At 35.3% G+C, this 14,971-nt stretch overlaps 4 protein-coding genes across 4 annotated transcripts; 2 read left to right on the plus strand and 2 right to left on the minus strand.

Moving 5' to 3' along the window:
• Positions 1 to 679: 679 nt before the first annotated feature.
• LOC105174026 (putative F-box protein At2g36090) lies at positions 680 to 2,094 on the plus strand. The gene has a single exon (XM_011095983.3). It carries the CDS (start codon positions 684 to 686, stop codon positions 1,770 to 1,772), a length of 1,089 nt encoding a protein of 362 aa, XP_011094285.2. The 5' UTR covers positions 680 to 683; the 3' UTR covers positions 1,773 to 2,094.
• Positions 2,095 to 6,241: 4,147 nt separating this feature from the next.
• LOC105174027 (small RNA-binding protein 11, chloroplastic) lies at positions 6,242 to 9,050 on the minus strand. The gene is made up of 4 exons (XM_011095984.3): positions 8,808 to 9,050; positions 6,909 to 6,977; positions 6,715 to 6,821; positions 6,242 to 6,626 (listed from the first exon to the last, which is right to left on the minus strand). Exons 1-4 carry the CDS (start codon positions 8,950 to 8,952, stop codon positions 6,507 to 6,509), a joined length of 441 nt encoding a protein of 146 aa, XP_011094286.1. The 5' UTR covers positions 8,953 to 9,050; the 3' UTR covers positions 6,242 to 6,506.
• Positions 9,051 to 9,853: 803 nt separating this feature from the next.
• On the minus strand, positions 9,854 to 11,067 carry LOC105174208 (casparian strip membrane protein 1). The gene is made up of 3 exons (XM_011096235.3): positions 10,711 to 11,067; positions 10,501 to 10,624; positions 9,854 to 10,394 (listed from the first exon to the last, which is right to left on the minus strand). Exons 1-3 carry the CDS (start codon positions 10,974 to 10,976, stop codon positions 10,176 to 10,178), a joined length of 609 nt encoding a protein of 202 aa, XP_011094537.1. The 5' UTR covers positions 10,977 to 11,067; the 3' UTR covers positions 9,854 to 10,175.
• Positions 11,068 to 12,113: 1,046 nt separating this feature from the next.
• Positions 12,114 to 14,563, plus strand: LOC105174028 (Cyclophilin-like peptidyl-prolyl cis-trans isomerase family protein). Its single transcript, XM_011095985.3, has 5 exons — positions 12,114 to 12,420; positions 12,544 to 12,605; positions 13,153 to 13,286; positions 13,559 to 13,643; positions 14,103 to 14,563. The coding sequence occupies exons 1-5, from the start codon at positions 12,229 to 12,231 to the stop codon at positions 14,146 to 14,148; spliced, it is 519 nt and encodes a 172-aa protein (XP_011094287.1). The 5' UTR covers positions 12,114 to 12,228; the 3' UTR covers positions 14,149 to 14,563.
• Positions 14,564 to 14,971: the final 408 nt, after the last annotated feature.

A 14,971-nucleotide genomic window follows, 5' to 3' on the forward strand; every position in this document is an offset into this window, starting at 1 on the left:
TCCAATCAACAATCAAATGACCTATAATTCGACGTAGAAATAAAGCCACAAAATATTCTGGTTTGTCAACTATGGCTTGCAAAGCTTATCTGATGAAGCACGTTGAAAAGGACATCTTCATATATTTTTAATCTGAGTATAAAATTCAGGATCCGGGATTTTCTCCTAAATAGGATCTTATATATTTACCAAATAAATAAATAAAAACAAAAGTCTAATATAAGTACGTCACATAAAACTAATCAAATCCAGTTCAAGCGTAGTGTATACGATGATGTTATGTACTATTGATCTCTAGATTATGCGTGCATAATTTAATTATAATCTAATTATAGATAATGACCGATTGATTTAATATTCCAATTAGTTGAGTAAAACATGGTTAGCATTAAAAAGCCGGTATTTTGATTTTTCTGATTATTGTAATTATATATATAAGTAAGAAAAGAAAATAAAATTCCAAGCACATGCAGTACGCAATGTCTGATTAATGACTTTGGGAGTATGACCACATTTGATTACTCCAAGTGGGAAAGCTGTCCTTCGTTGAAAGTGAAGAACACCAAATTACCCTTCACTAAACTATTATAAAATCATTCATTTGCCGGTTATTAGACATAATACTGAGGGTAGTTTTGTAAATTTCACATGTGCGCCCTCGACTATATAAGCAGCTCGGGACGATGGAGTTCAAAAGTTCATCAAAGGGTGTGTGCGCGACGTTCCACTCTCCGCTTATTACAACTGCAAGTACAGAACCCAAAAACGAGAACGAGATGCCACTAGCCACCGCGGACCAAGGCGGAGCCAACGGGCTTTCCGCCCTGCATCCAGACATCGTAAGGTCCCACGTCCTCAGCAGGTTGGACGGGCCAGCTCTCGGCTCCGCCGCCTGCTGCTCCACCACTCTCCGCCAACTCTCCTCAGACGAAAATCTCTGGTCCAACATATGCCACTCCATGTGGCCATCCACCACCTCCCCACAACTCAGCCACCTCATCTCCACTTTCCCCGGCGGCGGCCCTCGCGCCTTTTTCTCACACGCCTTCCCTGTCTTGGCTGCAGACCGCAACCTCACCCGATCATCATCAAACCCACCATCGGAATTAATCTCAGCCGTCGACATACGCTACAAGGATAACCTGATATTCACAAAGGTGCAAGAAACGGAGACAGTGAGCGGATGGTTCCGGTGCTCGCCCTTCAGGATTGACCTCCTGGAGCCGAAAGACGTGGTGCCCACACCCATTAAGCACCCCGAAGGAGAGGAGGCGTGTAGGGACATGGTCGACGACATGATGTTGAGCTGGATTCTGATCGACCCAATCGGACGGCGGGCAGTGAACCTCTCATCTCATAAACCAGTGAGCGTGGAACGCCACTGGCTGACTGGGGAAGTGCAGGTCCGCTATGCTTCAATCCTGGCCGTAGATCAAAGGCAGGTGCAGTGCGGGATAGTGATAAGGTGCGGAGGGTCGGAATGTGGGGATGAGATGCAGGTACGAGAAGTGAGCTTAGAAATAGAGGACATGGATGGAACACACTTGAACGGGAAGGAGAGTCTGGTCTTTCTACAAGGGGCATTGGAGGGCAAAAAAGGAACAGGGAAGAACAGGGTAGAAGAGGGGCAGAGGAGATATAAAGCTTATGTGGAGATGAAGAGAGAGAGAAAAGAGAGAAAGCTGAGGACAGAAGGGGCATTAGATATGGTCTGTGTGGCCTTCGGGGTATCCATTTTTGTTGCATTTTGCTGTTTCCTTTTCAGCAGATAGAGATAGACACCGCAACGGAGATCAAACCATAGAGAACCAAATAATCACAGAGAATACAGGCAAAATTATTTATTTATTTTTTAAAAAAAAAGAAAAGAAAAATGTGTATTTTTTTTAAATATTATGATCATTAATTGATCAGTGTATTTTATTTTGCAAGAACATGTTACTATTAATTAATCCAGAAGAAGTCAACTTGGGGGATAGTTCAGAATTAGGTGAGGGGGTATTTCAATTTGCTTTAGACTAATTCAAATGGATACTGTGTGAACTAATCATGTAAACATTATTATAAACAAAACAAGTACCATCCTTTTTTCCATTTTATTTTTTTCAAAATTAAAATTCAGCCGATATTTTTATATTTGATCTTGCTCGAACTTTGCGACCTCGAGGGTTGACCTCTCAGCTAGATACTTACTCTACCAAGATCGAGTGATGGATTCCTGAGAACAAAACAAGAACGTGAAGCTCATTGGATGCGTCCCCGACAACGACCCTCTGATGCTCAAGTTAGTGGTATTCGAGGTGAAAATGTGCGATTAGGTGAACTAAGGTCGAAAATAAGAATAACACAGTTACCTCTAAAACATCACGTCAGGGTATTTATAGGGCCTAGGTGGTTATTGTTGTTTGAGCCACGTATAAAATCTGGGATATGGGCGCCTCGATCGGACCGCTATCCTTGTATTGAGGTCTTCTGTAAGCATTCGGGTCATAATTATGGACTTATCCGACCCGTGGAGTCTAATGCGCGGATCCATCTCTATAATGTCGAAAAATACCCTTCATTAAGACATTTTCAGTATTTCATATTAAAAATTGGGATTCTCCCCATCAATAATTATAAAGACATTGGACGAGGGTTGAAAGAGAATTTTGATATCAACTCCAAAATTTGTAGCATTATATTAATAAAAAGAAATGATGTGACCTTTAATTTTGATATACTTTGCTTTCGCATGAAGATTGGATTTTGTTTGATACATATATGGGATGTGAAGTAAAGAATTATTGCAGTCCACGCAGTTATTTTTTTAATTCATTAATTTTGATTAAATACTAATTTTTTAATATTTTTTTAATTGTGACGACAAATATCTAGATTTTTTCCCCCTTAGATCCATTTAAGATGTCTTAATATTATAATAAGGGATAATTACACTTTTTTCTTTTTATGAGATTTGATGTTATCATATATAAAATATTGTAATTTGAAAAATTATATTTAGTATTCTTGAGATTTGTATCTGGCTAACGAACAAGTCCCTCCATTCAATATATATTGAATTTATTGATATTAAAAAAATATTAAATGACAATTGCTATTTACCCTCGATTGAATTATTATTGGCTTATTGCAGGTCATTTTTTTTTTCTAATTTTAGAATGGTTAAGATATACCTGATTTGTACATGTATTAATGCGTGAAAATGTATAACGGTAATTTAGTTACAAAAAGATTTATTTGACCTGCAATAAATTAGTAATACATCAATTGGGGTAAACCTCAGAGATATTAGATGTAACTTTTCAAATCTCAAAAATTTATTTGACCTCCCGCTACTAACGAAGGGATTTATATGTTACACAAAAATAAACTTAAAAAATATTAAATAAAATTTTAAAAAAATTATGTATAATTATACTAAATTTTGAGAGAAAGAAATATAATAATTCCTTATAATAATTTATTTACTCCCATAATGCGGTGCAACAATTTATACATATCCCTTGATTCTTGGAAAGTAGTGGGAGGAGATAAAAAGATTCCATAAATAAAAAAGTATCTTTTATTTAATATTTTTTTAAAAAAAATTATAATGACACCCTCAAAATAAAGTTTTATATCAACAAAATCCACCCAGATAGTTCTTTAGTTCAAGAAATTCATTCCACCATTAATTATATTGTTCCAAACCAGTCCATAGATATTGGTAATTTTTGGAGAAGAAGTCAAATATGATATTCGTCATATTGGTAGATATTTGAGGGCAAAAAATTGTTTAATTTTTTTAAATAAAAAAAAAATTGTTTAATTGAAAATGATCAATTTTGTCAAGAAAAAATTGGAGAAACTCTATATTTGGTCAATTGGGTGATTCTCCATACATTTATCACCTTTCTTCCTGACTCGTTATATTATTTAATACATTCGAGTTGAAATATTGATTTAATACATTAATAATTAAAATCAACAAATACATTCAAATAAAATAATTAAACAATAAATTATTATATATATTCATTTTCGTGTGATTTGAATTCACAATCTTTCAATTGTGAGACATCAACTTTACCAATAAAACAAACAAACCTCGGCCTTCTCCTCTAAAAAATCAAAATATTTGAACCAGATTGACCAGAACTAAGTTTGATAGTAAAATTTTTGAACAAATTTTAGCTAAAGGAACACTACCATGCATGCATGGTTAGGTTCTCCTGATTGTCACGGCTACAATGAATTTATCTCGATTTTATTTTATTTTTAAAGTCCTGAACTCGAACCTCACCAAATATCTGGGCTCTTGTTTGTTGCAGTAATTGCTAGTAGTTAGTATTTCTCATTTGTCTGATTAATAATTGATGTTGATAGTTGACATATGTGATTCTAGAGATAATTAATACTGATGGATTGTTGATAAATCGATGTTGTCTCTTGAATTTATGTGAGTATCTGTTTCACTTTATGTTAATTTATTTATTATTTTAAATTATACTGACGTATTAATGAAATTAAAATATGACTCAGAATATCGCGATAGCTATTATAATTTATTTATTAGAAAAAAAAAATAGGGGATGAAACTCTCATGCAACTCATTTGATTATGAATTATGGCACGCTAGATGAATGTTTTGGTGTGATTGCATTATAAAAAAGAAGTATACCATGACACCAATCTTTCAACAACTGCACTGTTTCCGTGTCAGATTTGTTTATGCAACATGTCCACATTGCAAACCTAAAAGTCAATCTTCAAATCCAAGAATTAAATGTACCCACCTATAAAATTTACATCCAATACACATTATCCTTAATATATAAACTATGTAATAATATGTGATGTGATGTACCAACGTCAACAATGTCTAATTTGGTTTGCGAAATTGATGTTATATGATTTTTTATATTTTACTAGCGTATGGATCGTCGTGTTATTTTAATTGTAGTTATTAATGATTTATACATTAATTGTTATTTTTGTTAGTGATTGAAATCATAATTTAATTAATATAAAAAGACAATATGGTGTACCAACCCAATCATTTGTAATTATTAACATATAGTTTTAAGTGATTTATGCAACTTATATTCAATAATTTTAAATTAGATTTTAGATATGTATCGTGAAATATAAAGAGATTATATTAGTTTTTTTTTTTTTTCCGGTTCTCAATTATTTTTTAACTCGATCTCACAACTTCTCTCTGACATGATAAAGTTATGAAATATAAAGAAGGATGAAATGTTTTAGACATTTTAGGGGTGTGAATTCATTATATATGACTGACCTGAAAGCCCTCATTTCCGCCGGCCGCCGTCTCGGACGGAATCCATTAATGCATCGGTCAACCCGCGGCCTCCAAAATTGACAACTTAGTAGTACTCAGATCTCAATTTGAAATTTCAGAGCCTGACATTGGTACAAAGGGTTACATAAATTATTATTTAGAAGGACAGAAAAAGTTTACTTGACGTCAATCCATTTTCAATAATTTGTCTTATGATGAGTATAGAATACATTCACATTTTCAATTGATCTAAAATGGGTATTTGTGTTATTTTAGAGAAACCATCTTCCTAAAAGAATTCTTAATGAAAGTTAAAGGTTGAAGTCCCGTAAATAAAAAATTTTAATTAAAATTTAAGGTCGAAATTCTATGAACAAATTTGAGATTATGAATTTAAGTCCCATTAGACGTGTGGATATTTATATCACCTTATGTAAATTATAATAATTTATTTACCATTGCTAGTCATATTAGGCAACCTTTACTTTGGGTAATATGATTAAAATGGGATGTATTAGATTGTGATCACTACCATGAAAAAATAACATCATGTATCAGACTTGAGGCACTAATCACGGACTGACAAAAATAAAGTAAACAAAAAATAAAGAATGATTAGCCACGAGTGATTAACAAAAAACAAAGTAGAAAAAAATAAAGAGTGATTAGCCATGATATCATGACCAATCACCCAAAAGAAAGATGGACGTAATATACTGATTGAATTGAAGTATTACTCAACATAGCTATTATAATTTATTTGCCGTTATTAGTACAAAAAGAATTCTTAATTAAAAAGTCATCAGTCATGAAGCTTATATCAATTTAGCAATTCAATGATAAAATAGCAAAAGAATAATTAAAAAAAAAAAAAACTAAAGAAATAATAGCGTAGTGCAAGTACTTGCTCCATTTCCTTCTCACCCTTGGGTCTGTGAAGAAATGAATGCTAAGTTAACAGTTCAAAGAAAAAACTATATTTGAATTGTCAATAATTATCTATTCTGGACTCTGTTTTTATAAATCTACAGATATTGATTTTAACATTTAGTTGATATCAATGGGTTCATGCTAATCATGTAATAGTAAAGAATATGAAGCGCATCAACATGTATGATCTACCATTTTCCGCCAACTGCCACTTTACATCGTGACATCCAACTTTCCCATTCTCCTGGTATCTGATATTTTTCACTCGACATAAGGAGCGATCAAGAAATCAATTTTCTGGTGCTGGTGCTGGTACCGGTTCAGGCGGTCCTCTAGCTATGGGCATGCCACTACCTGATCCCGATCTGGGCTTAGCATAGTCCACAAAAACAACTCGCCCATTAAGTGGCTGTAGCAAGTATCAAGCAACAATCATGTTAAAATTCAGTGTGCCTAAGTTAAAAAGAGAAAAGAAAAAAGAAAAAAATGGGACGGACCTTCCCATTCATTTCCGCAATTGCTTTCTCAGCTTCATCTTCAGATGCATAAGTGACAAATCCAAAGCCCTTAGATCGGTCTGATACTCTGTCCATCACGATTTTCGCTGCCAAGATGAATACAGTCGAGCTCTAGTGGGTCTGACTTGAATGGCTCGAGGAAAAAGCTAAAGCAGTGATGATAGAAAATATACCTTCAACAACTTGACCATATTGAGAAAATGCCTCGGACAATCCCTGTTCGGTGGTATAAAATGAAAGTCCTGCAGAAATTTCATTTTGCATTGAAAGGTATATGTATCAACTTTAAATTTAACAAGAGAGTAAACTCATGGTTATCTAGTGGTTAATTTTTCAGTGCACAAAGTCCAAAGTCTCTGAAGATTGCTGATGCTGATTGCAAATCAAGGAGGCAGCATGCTTATAAATCATGACACAGGTGAGGATTTTAAAAATATATAGTAGGATTATCATATACTGTAAGAAAACATTGAACATTATACACAAAGGTTTAACAATAAAAAATTAGAAAAATCATGTCATTCCGCTTAACTTAGTCAACCTTCCTCAGATAGTGATACAACAGAATGAACATGGCACAAATGTCTTGTCAACCTTGATATACAACATTCATAAAGGAAATAGAAAAGAGAAGACACGGTTCTTTCACCTTTCAGGGGTGGGAAGGGAGGGTTTAGAGATAGATTTAAGTGTAAGATTGCAAACAAATAAATTCTGCTCACAAGATTTTCAAGTTGGAATGGTATTTGAAATTGAGGACTAAAACGTGGCTTCGAGCCTGATTGTTAATGTTCGATAGCTCAGATACTTGCAAGCTTTAATTTAACTTTAAGTTCTTATGGTTTTTATTAATGTTGATATGCTATCATTTGATTACATATCAGAATAAGATTTGACGTCCCTACAACCCTCATGGTTTTACATTACCTCATATTTGGACCCTATGCAACCCCAAATTCATCTCAAGGTACTCACCAGCCACTGTTCTCAAAGGCAACTCTAATACACACCATACTAATATCAAAATTCATTTCATTCCCTGCCCTTTACCACCACAGTACACATAATGGGGAAAGCAATTAGTATGAGCATATAAGTAGGCAAGCAGTGGAAAATCCCAAGTGCGCACAATGGCACGCATTTATATATGCCTCAGAAAGGGAGACTCTCTTCAGACGCATAGTCAACAAGCACTTCTAATCCAAATGATTTTATTGATATTGCAAAATAAAATTCAATTGTGTAGATGGTTTTCTGCTTGGGCCAGTAATGCCAAGGTGGTTCAGTAATAGACAACCGAAAATCAATCACTAGCAAGTGAAAAGCCGAAAAAATAATTTAGCCAGTTGATGTATAGGAATATTGCAATTTGGATAACCAAAAACCATGACTCAGAAGGTGAAGCGACTGAAAATTCAGTCAGCTTACTTTCTTGTGAGGAACTCTGCAGAGCCGAGTTTGATCCATTCAAACTCGAGCTTGAGCTCAGGAACTAAAATATAGCTGGTATTCAGATTGACCTGAGTCGTTCACACCCTTATTCTAGAGGCTAACTTGGAACTGCTACAAAAATATGTATGCATACATCATGTTAGTTTAACTTGTGTTTATGAATATTCAATATAAATGAACCACCAACTCCACCCAAAAAGAGAAAAGATAGAGCCAACAATAAGTACTTCTGTATGATGTTAAAACTCCCAGCTCGTTCCCATATAGCAAAGAACGAGGGTTTATACCATTCACCGCAATAATCTTTTTCATGTTAACTCTTTCCTAAGAGTACTTTCACTCCACAATTGGTTTTGAAGAAATGTCAAATGTAATCAGTCTTATGCAAGTCTTGACCGTGAAGGTATTTATCTAAGCTCCATCAAAACCCCAATCCTCTCGTAAACAATCACCCGATTATAGAAATTCATTCCATCGCACGATCACACCATGTTAATATGTCACAAGAAACTAGCATAAACCCTTCCAAAACCCCAGAAAAAAGGGAACTGTACAATCAAAGAGGTAAAACAACAGCAATTCACCCAGCAAAACTTTCGCGGCAGCTCAGAGGTACCTACCTCCGACGAAGAGCTTGGAAGCGATGCCTCTGGAAGAAATGAACAGCATCGGAAGTAGCGATGACGATGACAAAATACCGGAGCTGGGTCTTGAGAAATGAGAAGAGAACATGAGGTTCTTTGCAAGTTTCGCAAGAGCCGCCATGGCTGCTTCTGTGTGTGTGTGTGTGTGTGTGTGTGTCCAAACAGAGAAGCGGAGGCTAATTAGTGGCTAAGTGGTTGTGGGTACGAAAATGCAAAAATATTGTAAATCAACATTTAAAATTTAACCCCTCTTCACTGTAGTCTAGTAATTAAAGTCCAACAATTATATATAGGTTCAAATTTTGTTCGCGTATATGAGGAAGTATATACAATGATTCTCATGTGATTTAAAATTTAATTTTAATGATTAATAAATTAATTATAAAGATATGTATTTTATATTTTAATTTTTATGCGATTGAATCTTGATTCTTTGCGATAACAATCTTGAGTGACAAATAATTTAGCCACAATTTTGCTTGATCAGTTCGTATATTAACTCTTACATTTTATTTATGATCCAAAAATAAAAAACAATTAAAATTTAAGATGGGACCACAAAATCTAATGGACTAATGATGTTTTATATAATCTTTACTAGTAAATGTGGCCTATTCTATATACATAATTTTTATAATATTTAAAACAAAATACTTTTGTAAATTATATTATTTATTTTATTACTTAGAATATATGTAAAGTAAAATAAGAGAATATATATAAAAATGCATGAGAAAGAAAAAAAAACTATGAGTGTATTAGATTACTACTTGAAAAACACCACAAAATTAGAAGAAAATAGCAATTTTTTTCATGGTTAAGTTTAACAAAAGGACTAAAAGTGCCAAAAATTAAAATTTGAGAACCAAAATTGCAACTTTAAATTATATGAAAATCAAAATCACGTTAGTGACTATATTTGATAACCAAAAATACATTTATTCCCACACAAATTATATCATATATTTTATTTTAAAAAAAATTATAAATATGGGCATTAAATGGAATTAAAAAAAATACAATAAAAATTGAAAATAAAAAATCTAGTCCAATGTCATGGTGTTACAGAGCAACCGGCAGATATTCTAACCATTACATAGATAAGGAAGTTGAATATATAAGAAATTAGTTTCATATAGAAAATATATCCCGAAGAACATATATTGATTTGCATTGAGAATATGGGAAAATATACAAATTTTGACATTTGATTGCCTTTGTCCCTTTCCTGGCCTAGAAATCAAGAATGATTACCTCACCAACAGAACCCAAATCAATCATCAACCTGTTTGAGAAAATTACTACAACCAAATTCATCAATTCCAATCAAGAACACGGCCGTTCTCATCCATGTTTCCGTAGGGCGAGAGCGGAAAGCACCACCAGAAAAATGAGGAGAGCCACCGAGATGAACGACGCCACCACCGCTCCGCTGACCCTCTGGCAGAAATCCGTGAACTGTTGGCATATCGCCAGCCAATTCGCGCCCGAGTTCCCGTTGTGCGCCAGGTACACTATCGCTGCCGACGCCGCCGCGGCTGAAGTTGTCAGAGTCAGTGTCAACTACAACCACAAAAGGATCAGGAATTTGTTATCAGAAGCTGTCATCGTCATAAGACGGAAAAATCTTGAACTTGAAATGATACTTGGAAGCCATATTGGAGCTTACAGTGTCGCAGAGAATTAGGAGAAGTCTGGGCGCTGTAACTTGAGGGCGAGCAATGCAGACTATCGAGAATGGCACGGAGAGAACAAGGTACCCAGTTGCTATTGACATTGCTATGACAAAGAACCTGCAAAATGTTCAAATAGTGGCATTAACAATTAGAGTAGGTGCACATGAATCTGGAAACAGTGGAAAAATAATTCCAAGACTCACGTGAAAGTGGGGAGGTCGTCGTAGCTGGCCTGGAACTGGAAGAACTGGGTGAAGAAGGGTAGAGTCTGTTCGGTGGTTCCCATGGTGATTGTGGCGGCCAAAGCGGCGACGGCAGCACTCACACGGAGGATGAGGTCGAAAATGGCAACGCCCCTTCTGTAGCCGGCGGCCCTTGCATTCTCAGCAGCCCCCAGAAGGGGGGCTTTCCCTTTTCTTTCCCTGCTTGTTTCTCCAATTTCAATGGTTGTCGCGTCGCTCTTCTCCATCTGAATTAATACCGAACTTGAGAAGAAAGAAAGAAACAGTGCAGTGATGGAGAAGGATATGAGGGTTGATTCTGAGGTGGGGAAATGGGGAGAAGGGAAGAGGTTTATATAAAGAGAGTGAAATTAAGAAAGTTGCATGGAGGAGTTGGTCTGATCATTTTGATTTATTGAGAAACAATAATGTAATAAATAACAAAAAGTAGGGATAATGGAGCTAGCAAAGAAGAGTTGTTGCTAACTTGTTCATGTATGTATGTACGTCTTAGAATTTCATCACATTTTCAATGGGCAGATCATATGGATGGCTATTGACTAGATTATTTAATGGTGGATGATTACACCATCAATTTATCTGTTTTTACTATAAATATGTCTATTTTCTAACTCGAATCCATCTAATAAAAACTGGTCATGTCTTCGGTTCGTATCATAGTCATAAAATTAGTTTCAATCAATTCAGTGCGGACCAGGTTCCGAACCGCAGTCCAACTGATTTTGCTATTTTTTTAAAAAAATAATAATAATAGGGACTCTCCTGTCCTAAGGTTTGGAATATTACATCTAGCATCTCCTAATATTTGCTTTCATTTAACAAATAAGTCCATTCATTAGTCAAAATTTACGAAATTTGCTGATATTAACAAAAATTATGATAAAAATCTATATTTATTTCAGATTGACTTATTCTTGATTTATTGTAGTCAAGTAAATCTTTTTATAACCAAATTACCCTATACATCTTCACACATTATATGTGAAGAAGTATATTTTCACTGTTATAAAGATAGTTTAGTCGCAAAAAATTGTTTGACCTGCATTAACTCAGTCAAGTGCAAGTATCAATTTTCAGTCAATTTATTTGTTAATATCAGCAAATTTAGTAAAAAAATATAATTTTATATTTTTAGAGGGGGTTTAAGTATAATTAATTTTTTTTCTAAAATACATAAAGTTTTTCAAATATGATATATGTATATTAAAGATAATATCAAATACAATTTGAATTTATAATTAAAAAAAGAAAAGGATTTGGAGTCAACAAGATTTCTTCAAACAATGCCCTAATCCACTGAGGAACAATAAATAGAAAAAAACTCCACACTTTGAGTTGTGATGTTAGAAATGGAAAAGTATAAAAAAAGAAAAAGGAAAAAGGAATGAATTTGAACAGATTCTGACCCGGCCCATCATCCACAACAAAAGACCGAACTGACCCCATTTCAACACACCCACACACACTCTTCTGGAATCAATGGCGCTGCGAGAGAGGAGGGAGGCGCTGGCGACTGCCGACGGAGGGCCGCCGGAGGTCACTCTCGAGACTTCCATGGGACCTTTTACTGTTGAGATGTATTACCACCACGCTCCCAGAACCTGCGAGAACTTCATCAAGCTCGCTCGCAAGGGCTACTATAACAACGTCAAATTCCACAGAATCATTAAGGTTCCTCTCTCTTCCACGTTTATTCTCACGCAAAATCAAGCTTCATTGATTGTTTTACAGTTTAAATAATCGTGTAATGCCGTGTACTGGGGGGCTGTTTGTGCGTGTTCTGTGGTTTTACAGGATTTTATAGTGCAAGGAGGTGATCCTACTGGAACTGGAAGGGGTGGCGAATCCATCTATGGGTATTTGTTTTTCAGCCTCTTCGTTATTCGGTCTTTTTTTTTTTTTTGTTTTAAGTTGGGACTGCATTGCTCTAGGCTATATGATTTTTTTTAGTATTACCATGTACGATCTATCAATCTAGTATGAGATTTTAAAGATTTATTTATTGTTTTTTATTCCAGTATTCATTCCATCTGTTTATTAGAAGTTTTAGTTCTAGATGCCGTTTAATTGTGAACAGGTGGTTCTTGTTTTTCTTGGATTTGAGTTCAGTTCCCTTGGGCGTTTTGGTTTATTTTTCTACCGTGTGTTGATTGTTTTCATGACAATTTTGTTTGTATGCGCTGAAGGCAAAGATGGTAGGGCATCTCTCCTTTTTTGGGCTTGGATGTGATTGCAATTACTTTCCGTGATATGTCCAAAACATTTTTTCGTTGAGTATGTTAGTAATCTGCTGGCACATCCTGCTACACTTGATGTTTTGGATGAGGTGGCATGATACTTTGTCTCAAGAAATTGGTTTCAAAATTTGACTTCTGTATCTTTCCGTTGATTTCTCTACTGCAGGAAGCACTTTGATGATGAAATACATAGGGAACTGAAGCATACGGGAGCTGGTATCATATCCATGGCAAATGCTGGTCCAAATACAAACGGAAGCCAGTTCTTTATAACTTTGGCACCTGCGCCCTCCCTGGATGGTAATGATATAATTCAAAAAAATTACATTGGTGCATGAAACAGCCTCCTTTGTTTGCGAGGTTGTGAAGAAGGATACGATGAACTTAAGAAATGACGGATGTTGTACTGATGCATTGCTAGTTTTTTGTTTGCTTGGGTGTTTGACTTTCACTATTGTGGATTCAATTTCTGCATAATTCTCATGAGTTGTAACTTCATTATTTTATAATTTTTGACATGTCATAATTTCAAGTAGAGTAATCCCAAATGTTTCAAAATTTTGGTTTTACAGGGAAACATACGATATTTGGAAGAGTATGTAGAGGAATGGAAATTGTCAAGAGACTTGGCAGTGTTCAAACCGATAACACAGATCGGTATGCCTATTTACTCATATCCTCTTGCCTGTATAGGTGATGAAACTGTTTAGCATATAGGCTGGAGAGATAAGCGCAATTGCAGTTGTTTTGCAAGGGTTCGCTCTCAGATCAGAGATATGTTGCCTGCCCTGAAATTTGCACACTGTACTTCATATTAAGAATTACCTTAGACAAGCATCTTAGCGACCAATAACCATACCATGGTTTCAAAACTATATCGACACTATCTTTCTTTACGAATTTTGTTTCCAGAATATGCTTCTCTTCTAACTCTATAAGCTGCTGGATATAGGAAATAGTATTTATATTCATGATCGCATGATTAGTTTTTAGTAGTAGATCTACTTTGATGTTTCATGTGTTTGAACAATTATGTGTTAGCTATTAGTCTCAATATCTCTTTGACTGATGTCCCTGAGGTTGGAAAAATAGTTATTGGTTCCTTGGCTATTGCAGGCCTGTACATGATGTGAAGATACTTCGCGCAACTGTTAAAGATTAGCTCTTTACCACATCAAGTTCCAATTGGCTAGCTCCCGAAGCCCTCAAAATACTCATCCACTGGTGGATTTTGTCTGAAGTTTATTTTCAGATAAAGAAAAAAAATTGCATGTGGTGTACTTTTCAAGGCCTTGGATTTCCGCGTTCGGCCATTCTGATATTTGCCATGTTACTCCGTCACACATTAGAGGCTTTCTCTGGTTCTGATGTGCTGCTGTGAAACCGTATAAATGTAACCAGAACAGTTCTCCTCTATGCCACTATGCTTCCTGATAATTTTGTTGTATGGCAAGTCTTTAACTACAGATTGAATTTTCTGTTGAGCACGGGACTGTATTCTGGGTGCCCCTCAGCACTAAACATTTGAATATCTGGTCTCCTCGCGTTGGCTGGATAATAAAATCTGTCTTTTATAAGCGCTGAATTTAAATATTTTTAATTTCAAAGAAGTAATAAATAGTAAGTGAAGAGCACCTCAAGATGGACCAAATAGAAAAACTAACAAGTGAACGAGTATTGCAGAGAAGTGATTTATACTTGGAGTTATTTATGGGAACATTCTATTTTCCTCTTGCACCAAATATTTTTGGTGATGGTATCTCATTGGCCTCAGCTGTCTTTTCTGGCTAAAAATGATGGTACTACGCAAACTTTACTTGGAGCCATTGGGCGCAGCCGTCACTTGGTGGGTGCTTCTCTGAGAAATTCGACTTTCCTTATTAGTCAGTTTCTCAACTCTCACATTTTAATCGTCAACAAACTTCTAACACTAACTTTAAAGATACAATTCAGTCCTAGTAATACCATGCTTGTTCTTGCACTTA

This window comes from Sesamum indicum, linkage group LG11, assembly GCF_026168435.1.
Source record: "Sesamum indicum cultivar Baizhima isolate 11 linkage group LG11, ASM2616843v1, whole genome shotgun sequence".
Lineage (NCBI taxonomy): Eukaryota > Viridiplantae > Streptophyta > Magnoliopsida > Lamiales > Pedaliaceae > Sesamum > Sesamum indicum.

Coding starts and splice junctions, on each gene's coding strand:
- LOC105174028 (XM_011095985.3), top strand. CDS start 12,229: ATGGCGCTGCGAGAGAGGAGGGAGGCGCTGGCGACTGCCGACGGAGGG. Junction 12,421..12,543: donor AATTCCACAGAATCATTAAG/GTTCCTCTCTCT, acceptor GTGGTTTTACAG/GATTTTATAGTGCAAGGAGG. Junction 13,287..13,558: donor ACCTGCGCCCTCCCTGGATG/GTAATGATATAA, acceptor TTGGTTTTACAG/GGAAACATACGATATTTGGA.
- LOC105174026 (XM_011095983.3), top strand. CDS start 684: ATGGAGTTCAAAAGTTCATCAAAGGGTGTGTGCGCGACGTTCCACTCT.
- LOC105174027 (XM_011095984.3), bottom strand. CDS start 8,952: ATGGCGGCTCTTGCGAAACTTGCAAAGAACCTCATGTTCTCTTCTCAT. Junction 6,822..6,908: donor ATATGGTCAAGTTGTTGAAG/GTATATTTTCTA, acceptor TCATCTTGGCAG/CGAAAATCGTGATGGACAGA. Junction 6,627..6,714: donor TTGCGGAAATGAATGGGAAG/GTCCGTCCCATT, acceptor TACTTGCTACAG/CCACTTAATGGGCGAGTTGT.
- LOC105174208 (XM_011096235.3), bottom strand. CDS start 10,976: ATGGAGAAGAGCGACGCGACAACCATTGAAATTGGAGAAACAAGCAGG. Junction 10,625..10,710: donor GACGACCTCCCCACTTTCAC/GTGAGTCTTGGA, acceptor AACATTTTGCAG/GTTCTTTGTCATAGCAATGT. Junction 10,395..10,500: donor TCCTAATTCTCTGCGACACT/GTAAGCTCCAAT, acceptor TTGTGGTTGTAG/TTGACACTGACTCTGACAAC.